The sequence below is a fragment of the Pyrus communis genome, chromosome 5 (genome assembly GCF_041283825.1).
Source record: "Pyrus communis isolate YQ-2024b chromosome 5, ASM4128382v1, whole genome shotgun sequence".
Lineage (NCBI taxonomy): Eukaryota > Viridiplantae > Streptophyta > Magnoliopsida > Rosales > Rosaceae > Pyrus > Pyrus communis.
The window spans coordinates 31003379-31015005 of NC_142569.1; the positions used below are offsets into that span (position 1 = coordinate 31003379).

The 11627-nt window shown below is 40.2% G+C and overlaps 1 protein-coding gene across 1 annotated transcript; it reads left to right on the forward strand.

Annotated features, from left to right (window-relative positions):
* Nucleotides 1–797: 797 nt before the first annotated feature.
* LOC137726446 (uncharacterized) lies at nt 798–4554 on the forward strand. Its single transcript, XM_068465380.2, has 2 exons — nt 798–1727; nt 3998–4554. The coding sequence occupies exons 1-2, from the start codon at nt 887–889 to the stop codon at nt 4351–4353; spliced, it is 1197 nt and encodes a 398-aa protein (XP_068321481.2). The 5' UTR covers nt 798–886; the 3' UTR covers nt 4354–4554.
* The last annotated feature ends 7073 nt before the right edge of the window (nt 4555–11627 follow it).

Genomic DNA, 11627 nt, shown 5'->3' on the forward strand with positions numbered 1-11627 from the left:
AGACAGAAATCAGTCCTATACTATAACAGTACACAGAAGCGCCAAATTAACTCAGTGCTTAATGATTTAATGAGGTAAAACCGTATTAGGGAAACTTTCTCGGGAACTTTACCAGTCAAAATCCAATAAAATCGTACTTGGTATCTGTGGGCATTATGATCATTAGTAAGCACAGGTGCATCCATGGCCTTTGACCCCAATTTTTATGGTGATTGAATTGTATAATTAGAATTCAAATTAGTATGATTCAACTTGTGGATTTTAACTTGACGTGAGATTTATACTCTCAACATGCCTCTTCGTGTGTAACGAATTTTTAAACTTAATATGTGAATGACACAGATCGAGTAATGTAAAGCAAGTGCAACTGTTGTGTTTCATATGCAAGACAACTAAGAATATATCATGAAAAAATTGATGTTCTACCACAAAACTAATTAATAATATGAAAAATAACCTAATTATATATTGTTTTCCTCAACGTGGGACTTGAACAAATGATAATGCCTGCCAGTGCGAGTGTGATGTACGGCACGCAAAGAGATCAAAAATTGGCAATTTGGCATAGGTGCAACATTTGACGTTCCTTACGACGACGAGAACGTACACAGGAAAGCAACACAACCGCGGAACAAAACAGAACAAAACGCGGTCATGGTCCAAACAACTGGCCGGACCACGGACCACCACCCATTCAATCCCTCCAGTACTCGATATCCTAATTCATTTTCTTCCTCTCAAGTTTACATCACACACTTTATCTTACTTATATATATATTCACGCAAGTAATCAAAATCAATAACTTTCTCACCAAACAGAAAAAAGAAAAGAAAAACCCTAATTAGGACACAAAAGGAATTAAACTATTTGATTTCACATAGGAGGATGGTGATGATGGAAGGCTGGTCTCAAACTACCATATCTCCTTTGCTTCCCCGCAGCCTCATAGCCTCCCTCTTTATCTTCGCAGACAAATCCTTCGTAAACTTGTCTCAGAAATCTAAACTCCTCCAACTCCTTCGCTATACTTTCGTCACTTCCTTCCTCTTCCTCCTCCGTTTGCTTCCTCCTCTAAAACCTAACAATAACCAACCCTACAAGCCTCCCAACAAGAATACTAGTAATCACACTAGTGATCATTATGATTATACGCCCGCCTCATTCAGCGGCGGTGCTACTATTACTGGCGGCGGCGACTCCGCTATCGCTCGAGCACTATCGCAGCTCTTGTCCCTCGTCAACGACATCCCCGTAAGCTCCCGCAAGTACCAAGTTGTTCGCTCTTTAGCGGAGAACCTCATCGACGACAACCACAAAGAGGGCGTAGAGGCTTTACGTCAAGTCAACCGTACGGTTCTATCCGCGGCTTTTTCCACCACTCTGAGCCAGCTTGAAGCTGCCGCCATTCTCGAACAACAAGGAGAAGTGCTGCGTGGTGATGGCGTCGATTTGTTGGGAAACGCTCGGCCGGTGGAGTACCGGTGGAGCCCTGTTCTACGGGTGGTTCGATCGATACGGGACGTGTCGTGGATAAGGGAGACGAGGGCGAGCGGGACGAGAAGCTCGGCGGAGAAACTGGCGGCTGAGGTGCTTTGGCTGTCTGAGAAGCTGGCAGCTTGTGACTCGGCTGATGAAGCAGTGCGGAGATGGGCCGCTGCCTTTAATTTGGCTCGTCTCTCTCTTTCGGTTGAGCCGCGCTTACAAGCATCCTTGGTCAAGACTTCGGGTAAGTTTTTATTTATTTATTTCTTTTATTTCAAATTAACGAATTTTTTTCTCAAAGTAAAATCGAAAAAAAAAAAAAAAAGACTCAGATAAAAATTAAAAATTAAATAATTGTAGAAATTAAGTCTAATACTAAACACTCATAGCAGTGCATTATTAAAGTTTTTACATTCAACAATAAAGAGCACGAGTCGATAATATCGTATTTGGTGAAGGATAATGTAGCTATGTTTTGGTTTAAATTTATTAATAATTAGTTTTGTTTAGGCTTTTATTTTTAACTCATTTTTTCAAAAAAAAAAAAAAAAGTTGAAGAATAAAGAGCAACACAAAATTGAAGAAAATAAGAGTAACACTTGTCCCATATATCATATATATCTTTACGAATTATTGTATAGGGGTGATATATTCCTATGCATGGTTTAATATTCCTTTGACTATTAATATTTTATTTTCATGGTTTTCTACTGGCGTGACGGCACCAAATTTTGGATATCTCTTCTTTTTGCTTTATATTTGTCGTTATTGGTGATTGAGATCACATCTAAATTAGGCGTGGTGGCTGGAAACTTCATGACGACTATAATTATGCATGGCTCCAATTATTTGACTTTTCAATTTGTGAAGTTAACAATTTTTTTTAATATTAATTTAGGGGTGTGATATCCACACACCCCATTTTACTTCTCACACACCTTTCTAATTTTTGGCCGTCGGATCGGATGAATTAAAGAAGATCAACGGACAAAAATTAACAAGAGGTGTGTAAGAAGTAATTTGGGATGTGTGGATAGTACATTCCTTAATTTATTACTATTTATAAACCAAAATGACATTGGTTTTGAATTAAGGTGAGTGTGGAATCAGACTCGGTATTCTGAGTGTAACGGTGAATACTTTTAAGATTTATTTTTGAGTAATGCTATTCATACCATGTTTTTATACCACATTCTATACCACCTTAGGTGGCATCTGATGTGGACAGTCACATCATTTGAAAAATTTGCAAAACCCAAGGAAATGAAGGAGAAAGACTTTTCGTATACCACAATCATCATTTAATTAACTAGTTTTCTTAATTATTAGTTTATTAAATAATGAACTAAATTTTAAAATCTAATTAATTCAAATGATGTGACTATCCACATCAAATGCCACCTAAGGTGATATGAAAATATGGTACAAAAACATGGTATGAATAGCATTACTCTTTATTTTTAATTATATTCTCTGAAATTTAATTTTGATCTCACATTGTTCTTTATAACTCAAATATCACCTCTTTACTTTCTGAAACTGTAAATTTGTTCCAAAACTCTCTTTTCTCCCTGAACTCAAAACTCACTCCTAAAACATATATATATGTTCGACCCACCACTCAATAAGACAATGCCACATATGCCAATGAAGTTGTTTATAAATCTCCACTATGCGTTAACATTTAATAATATAAAAAAAAAATTAAAATCGAGTTTAATAGAATAAACTGATGAAATTAACATAAAATATTATAAATATTCACTATGCATTAACATTCAACAATAAAAAAAATATTAAAATGGAGTTTTATAGAATAAAATGATGAAATTAACAGAAAATATTATAAATCTCCACTATGCGTCAACATTCTACATAACGGCATAATTAAGGCAATGTGGAGAAAATGCTGAGTTTTTATTGAGTAAAATGACGACTTTTGAGTTTCATGGAGCAAAATGAGATCCAAAAGTGAGTTCCAGGAGTCAAAGTGGAGCAAATTTTGAGTTTCAAAGACTAAAGTGGTGATTTGAGTCATAGGGGGTCAAAATGAGATGAAAATTGAGTTCCAGAGACGTACCTAAAAATAAGACAAAATTCTATAAGCTTGTAAATTCTTATCCTGTGTAATTGTTTTTCGACTAGAGAAACGACTTTATTAATAAAACATCAACTCAAGTACAAGAAAAGTCTTGGAAAAGAACGTTCTGTACATGGTCGGGAGGTTTCCTCAAACCAAATAGACCATCACTAATACTAAGGCCAAACTTAGCTAAATAGTATGGAACTCCATAGCAAACTAGGCCATCAAGCGTATTGTTAGTTGTAAAACTAGACTATATTTATTTTTTTAAGAAACATGGCATGTTCTACTTACCGTATCAAGATATGCATATCATTTTTCCTTGGTTCTCACATAAATGTATATATGCGTGTCACGAAATTTCAATTTAAAATATATAACATTAATTCCGCTTTGGATGTGATGATTAATCAACTGTTGTGTTCGTGCAGCATTGTTGTTCAAGCATGCCAAACAGTTGGGAAAAGACGAAGCTGACGACGGAATCAAGAAAGAGCAACACAAGCAAACAAAGATGCAAATGTTAATGTCGTGGTTGCCATTGCTATGCAGAGCCAGCAACGGAACCGACGTCCCGGTTTTGAGCATCGCAGAAAGGACTGAGCTGGAGAGCGTATTGGAAGAGACGATCGAGATGCTGGAAGACGAAGAGAATCAAGAGAAAGTGCTGTCTTTGTGGCTCCACCACTTCACACATAGCTCGTTCTCTGATGGGCCCAACCTCCATGCCTCCTATGCTCGCTGGTGTAACACTTCTCGGAAGCTCTTGCTGCACCACCATGCATGATGTATAGGAGTGATGCTAGGGAGATTACATTTTGTAAATCATACCTAAATCATATCTGTTATAGAGTTAAGGTCCACAATACAAGTAGATCCCACGTCTATTAGAGAGAAGTTAGATATAATTTGCAAAATGTGATTTCACTAGCATTTTCTAGTATAGCTTCTGGTCTTCCTTCCACATTATACAAAATTCCATTATATTTTTTTGTGCTCACTACTCACTCTCTATTTCAAGGTACATTTAGTTGGAGTTGTGCCTAAAAAGAAATTTTATAATATTAGATATTATGTAATAACATCATTTTAATTAATCATACATGTTTGTACCATACTTGACCAATCCCGAAACTACTGAGCACTGGTCAACATTATACCGTCAAGGACCCACAAGAGTTTCCCTCCAACCAGAAGGCTAATCATAAAATGACACGTGTCAATATAAGAGGCCAATCACAGCGCAACACGTGTCAACATCGAAGGCCAACCACAGCATGACACGTGTCAATGTTAGAACAGAGCTAGAAACTTTTTTCTATAAAAAAGGATTCTCCCACAATAATCCTTAATGTCATTTGTACTAAATCATTCACTAGAACTCACTAAAGGAGAGCTTGAACCTATGTATTTGTGTAAACCCTTCACAATTTATGAGAACTCCTCTACTTCGTGGGCGTAATCAATCTGAGTGAATCACGTACATCTTGCGTTCGCTTCCTTGTCTCTATCCATTTACATACTTATTCTCATTAGTGACTGGAGCAACCAAGCGAAGGTCACAAACTTAACACTTTCTATTGTACCAAAGTCCTCGCTGATTTTGTGCATCAACATTTGGCGCTATCTGTGGGAAACACACTTATTTTTACTTTTTTCAGCTTTGTCAAGCTGGTTTCCACCATCCATACACTCTCTTTTGACCAGGCATCCCTTTCCAACATGGGGAGCGAAGGAAGCCACATCACACAGAACGACACCCTCTCGTGCCTAGTGTGAGGCAACGAAAGAAAGAATGAAAGAAGTTCGCTCTTCAAACTAAAGTCGAATAACTGAAGGCTTAGAACAACAAGATAACAATGAAGAATGAGGTCCTCTAGGAGCAGCATAAGAAGCTCTTCGAGATGCTTCATGAGGCTAGGTATACTCAAACACACAAGCTTATCGCCCCCGTGGAACTCTACCATCAACTGGGTGCCCCACAACACAAAGGGTCACCGATCTTCGACATGGCTGTTCCTAATGAGGAGCGAGTTAATCATCAAGGTGTTGATCAACATGAGGCATCTCTTAACCCATATGCTTCGACCCGAAGCAGGAGAAGTGGAGGAAGGCACCTTCTTGCAAAGGGAGCGGAATGATCGAAAGCCGTTTATCGCGACTGTCGAGACTTCTTGAGACAATGTTGATAGAATCCCATCCACATAAGCTCAAAAATCAATGACCCAAGGATTTCTGAAAGATTCGGTCCCCTCTCACGACCCATGCCAGCTGCCAATCTAGGGAAGGAGTGACAGGTCCTAGAGGAAGATGAAGGTATTAGGAACTCATAAGTATTCTGACAGACTTGCTCTAGAAGTCAATACAGCGAGTCTAAGGAAAAATCACGCCCTCTTGATCAAACTTTCCTACTCCAGTAGTACATGACTCCACTCAGGACCCCCTTATCCTTCGGCTCCTTGAGGAAGTAAACAAGTTGAAGGCTGAAAGTTAGGCTGAGATACCTGACTGTAACCAACCCAGGCCTGGCCTTCTTACAAGGAGGATCCTCAATACCCCCTTCAAGCGAAGAAAAAACAGAAGCTCGGCTTACAACTCTATACTGGAAAAGAGGATCCGATTGAACACCTTAATCTCTTTGAGTAGACCATGGCATACCAAATACATACTGACGAAGAACGATGTCTCATCTTCCTCTCCACCCTCTCTGGTGGAGCTCTAAACCGGTATTGTCGTCTTCTACCTGAGACGGTAGACTCATTTGAGGAATTGAGGAAACTGTTCGTTTTTCAACACATCTTCTAGACCGATCGCTTGCATTCTGCAGATAACTTGTACACTATTCGCCAGAAGCAGGACAAGTCACTGCGAAAGTATGTCAGTCGCTTTAGCCATGAGTATTCTCGCTACGCTGAGGCAGATGACAAGACCGCCCTCAAGGCCTTCACGGCAAGCCTACGTGACTGTGTCTTCAAGTATATGATCAATGCCAGCCCTTGGAAAACTTACTCAAAGGTGATGGCACAGGCTTACAACCACACCTTCATCGAGGTAAGGACATATCAAGGGAAACCCCCTACAGCCACCCCTTATCAGCAAGTGGGGAGTGGAAGCTAGATCCAACCAAATGAGAAGACCTCAACCTTCCAAACGGCAACGACACCCCCTGCCTTGCTTAATGCTTTACCAAGTCAACAGATATATCAGTTTCAGGGAAAGAGGAAATATTTCCATCCTTACCAATCTCATTTTAGTAAAAAGAGTAAGGGGCATTATCGCGATAGCCAAGGATATCACCACGATAATGCCCGCCCTTAGGAAGTCAACGCAGTGGGCTAAACACGTGTCAAGACAGGCCCTACCTCAAGGTATGATACGTACACACCTTTGAATGCCACATGTGCGGCCATTTACCCTAGTATAGCTCACTTGATACCGAAGCCAAAGCTGAGGCAACCAGATTACAAGTGCACGAAGAACACGGGCATGTTTTGCTGCTACCACGAGTATAACGGTTATGATGGCGAGAAGTGTATCACAATCCATGATCATATTGAAGCTTTAGCACGTGAAGGAAAAATTGATCAATTCCTTATTCACCCTCAAAGGGATAACCATAAGCAATGCCAAGTGAATGTGTTATATTCCATAAGCGGCGGCACACCCATATCTGAATCTTCCAACAGGGCCATGAAAAACAGTGAATGAACTTTGAGGCCTGACCACCAAGTGTTTCATGTGGAAGACATCAGGGGAGTCAAGTATCAAAAGCTTAACTGGGATCCAATATGCTTCTACCTTGAGGAAGAAAGAGGTATCACCTTCCCTCACAACGACCCACTGATCGCAGAGGCTCACATAGCTAACTTTGACATACGATGAATCCTGGTAGAGACGGGGGCTTCAGTTAATATTATGTTTGCTGAAACTTTCAGGGCACTTAATGTAGCTGAACACTTACTCAATCACTCAGTTTCTCATCTGATAAGTTTTTTCGGTGATGTTGTGCAACCTTTAGGGAGTATACATTTACCTTTCACCATCGGTACAGGCCCTTACATAGCCACCGTCATCACTAACTTCTTAGTGGTTGATTGCCTAACGGCATACAATGTCATCTTTGGGCGCACGGGCATCAATGATCTTAAGGCCATGGTATCCATATATATGTTGTTGATAAATTTCCAACCCCCTATGGCAACGGTTACATCAGAAGAGATCAACTTAGTGCACAATCATGTTACAACACTTCAGTCAAGCAACTACTACACTTGCCTGTGCCCAAAGAAACACTTTCTATACATGACTAAGTCATAAAGACCAGCTCGAACGAAGCCAACTTGGATCTTCATGGTGGTAACAATCAACCCGACGATCCTCGAGATGACTCTTTCACACAGCAAGCACAACCTGCTGAAGAGTTGGAGAAGGTCTCTATCTCAAAATATTATACAGAGTGCATAGTGAAGATTGGCACCACCCATTTGGTTGACATTGATCTTTTTTTTGCAAAAGAACATTGAAGTTTTCGCCTGGTCATACGAAGACATGTCAGGCATCTTTCCTGATATCATCTATCATTGCTTGAGTATTGATCCCAAGACCAAGCCGGTGAGACAGAAGCGAAGATCTTATGACCCTGAATGATACGAGGCAATGAAGGCAGAAGTTGAAAAACTCAAAAGCATAGGCTTCGTTTGTGAAATCAATTATCCAACATGGGTAGCAAATGTGGTCCTTGTTAAGAAAAATCCGACCAAGGAAAGTCTCTTGCTTCAAAAGATCTTATGGAGAATATGTGTCGACTACACCGACTTAAACAAAGGATGCTCGAATGATAGTTTCCCCTTCCTCTCATTGATAGACTTATAGACTATAGCAGGGTGTGAACTCTTCAACTTCATGGATGCTTCCTCAGGGTACAACCAAATCCTCATAAACCCTTCGAACCAAGAACACACGACCTTCACTACTGATAGATGACTATTTTACTATAAAGTCATGCCATTCGGCCTAAAGAATGCAGGGGCGACTTATCAGAGATTAGTCAATTCAATGTTCGTTGAATAGATTGGGAAGAACATGGAAGTTTATGTTGATGATATGTCAGTCAAAAGCAAACATGCTGACCAACACATCACCAACCTATCTGAAACCTTCACCATTTTGAAGAGGTATCGAATAAGGTTGAACCCTAACAAATATGCCTTTAGCGTGGGCTCTGGGAAATTCTTGGGCTTCATGATTAGCCAATAAGGCATTGAAGCCAACCCCATGAAGGTCAAAGCAATCATTGACATGAAAGAACCAGTAACTTCAAAAGACATCCAGAGCCTTATTGGCAAGGTGGCAGCCTTGACCAGGTTCATCTCTAAGGCCACAGACAAATACACTCATTTTTCAAAGCGCTTAAGGGAAGTAAGAAGTACATTACGTGGACTGATGAATGTGCTGAAGCATTTAAGAACCTCAAAGAATACATGAGTAAAGCCCCTCTACTCTCTAAACCTGAAATTGGTGACACCCTTATTGTTTATCTGTCCGTTTCAGGCTTAGTAGTCAGTTCCGTTCTTATTCGAAGGGATGGTAGTGTCGAACGGCCTATCTACTACGCTAGTAGGCTCTACAAGATGCGAAAATATGATACTCTAACATTGAGAAACTAGCTCTAGCATTAGTCATGTCTACTCGGAAACTTCGCCCCTACTTCCAAGCACACTTTATCATCGTACTTACCAATCACCCTATTTAACAGATACTTCAGAGTCCTAACACTTCGGGGTAAATGATCAAATGAGTGATATCACTAGGTGAGTTTGACATCTCATATCAACCAAAGCCAATTGAGAAGGGCCAAGCAGTTGCAGATTTCATCGCCGAATTCACTTATCTTGTTGATGTGGCTTCTACACCTAAATCGGTGGCTTTATTACCCACGGAAGCTCAGAACCAACATTCCCAGTATGGACTCTATATGTTGATGGCTCATCCAACCAACATGGTTGTGGAGAAGGACTAGTACTGACAACCCTCGACAAAGTGACAATGAAGTATGCTCTTCGTTTCAAATTCAAGGCATCAAACAATGAGGTTAAGTATGAAGCCATTCTAGCAGGCTTACGTTTGGACAAACACCTTGGAGCTAAACAAATTGATATCTTCAGTGACTTCTAATTAGTGGTTAACCAGGTCACAAACAACTTTGATGCTAAGGATAGCTCTATGGTAGCATATCTTGTGCAAACACAACTTTTGCTCAAGCATTTCCACTACCAGATCACCCAAGTTCCTTGAGCGACAAACAGTCATGCAGATGCCTTGGTTGGCCTAGCCTCAGCGGTGGAAGACAAGATTGGGAGAAAAATTCATGTCGAATTGTTGGCAGCACCAAGCATCATGTTCGCAGAAGTGTGCAACTTACAACAGAGGGATAGTTGGATCACCACGATTTATAAATTCCTTGCTCATGGCACCCTCCCAAATGATAAAGTCCAAGCTAAGCAGATTCGATACAAGTCTACCCGCCTGATTATTAATGACCAACTCTACAAGCAAGGTTTTAACCTACCATACTTAAGATGTCTTACACCTGCAAAGGTGGAAATTATCCTTCGGGAAATACATGAAGGAGTATGCGGAGATCATGCTGGATCTCGGTCATTAGCACACAAGGCTTTTCGCTAAGGATATTACTGGCCAACACTCCACCAAGATGCCATTAGAATATCTCACTCATGTGATAAGTGTCAATGCTATGCAACTATTCCTCACTCTCCTCCCGAGCCTCTTACTCCTATGATTAGCCCTTGGCCTTTGGCCCAATGGGGACTTGACTTGATCGGCCCATTGCCTATAGAGAAAGGCAAGGTCCGTTATGCAATTATTGCAGTTGACTACTTCACAAAGTGGGCTAAAGTAGAACCCTTGGCAACCATTACTGAGACAAAAATAGAAGACTTCGTATGGAAGAACATCATTTGCACATTCGGCATTCCTTATGCTATAATCACTGATAATGGGCGACAATTCGATAACAAGAAGTTCAGGATGTTCTGCTCTAAGTTCAACATCAACTTATATTTTGCCTCCCGAGCTTATCCCTAGTCTAATGGACAAGTTAAGGCCATCAACAAGATAATCAAGCGCACTTTGAAAGCCAGCTTGGATAAGGCTAAAAACTGTTGTCCAGAATTTGTACCCCAAGTTCTTTGGTCATACCACACTTCATATCGGACTTCAACAAGAGAAACTCCATTCTCACTTGCCTTTGGTACAGAGGCAGTTGTCCTAGTTGAGCTTGAGCAAGCAACGTTTTGAGTCCAGAACTACATGCAAGGTGAAAATGAGAAACAACTTACTTTTAACTTGGATCTAGTCGAGGAACATAGAAACCAAGCTCACTTGAGAAATGTTGCCTACAAGCAGCACATCTTCAACTACTACGACTTAAGGGTTAAACCTCGCTCTTTCAAAGTAGGAGACTGGGTATTGAAGAAAAGATTACTATGCGATAGAGTCCCGAGTGAAGGCACACTCAGTCTAAATTGGGATGGATCGTTTGAAGTTGTTGGCATCGGTCGCCCTGGCTCTTATAAGCTCAAAAGCTTCGATGACAAGACCCTTGGCCATCTATGGAACGCTGATCACTTGAAGTACTATTACAAGTAGACTCACATTGTACAAGTGCTAAGTTACAGCTGTCCGACATCCTATGTAACTAAAACCATTTGGCATGAATTCAATAAAGAGGTGATTTAGACAACTCGGTCTTAATTCTTTTACATTCCTAGCAATGAAACACTCAAGTACAAAGCTTCAACATGAATGCTCTCAACATGAAATAAAGTGTAAGTATATGTCAACAAGACTATACCAATAAACGAGCAGCTCCACAGTATATTCGTTCAATCATACCCAAGTCATGGCTTATATCCAAACAAAGTATCTATTCAAACATAGCCAAACATTCATCAATGATAGTGCAAAACACTTGGAAATTAACATCAGATTATATGGTGCAAAGTCATAAACATCCATAAACAAAAAGCTCTCAGGCTTATA

Bases quoted from the DNA above. Each gene is read 5' to 3' on its own strand.
- LOC137726446 (XM_068465380.2), top strand. From the start codon at position 887: ATGGTGATGATGGAAGGCTGGTCTCAAACTACCATATCTCCTTTGCTT. The intron at 1,728-3,997 runs GTAAGTTTTTAT...GTGTTCGTGCAG, and splicing joins ATCCTTGGTCAAGACTTCGG to CATTGTTGTTCAAGCATGCC.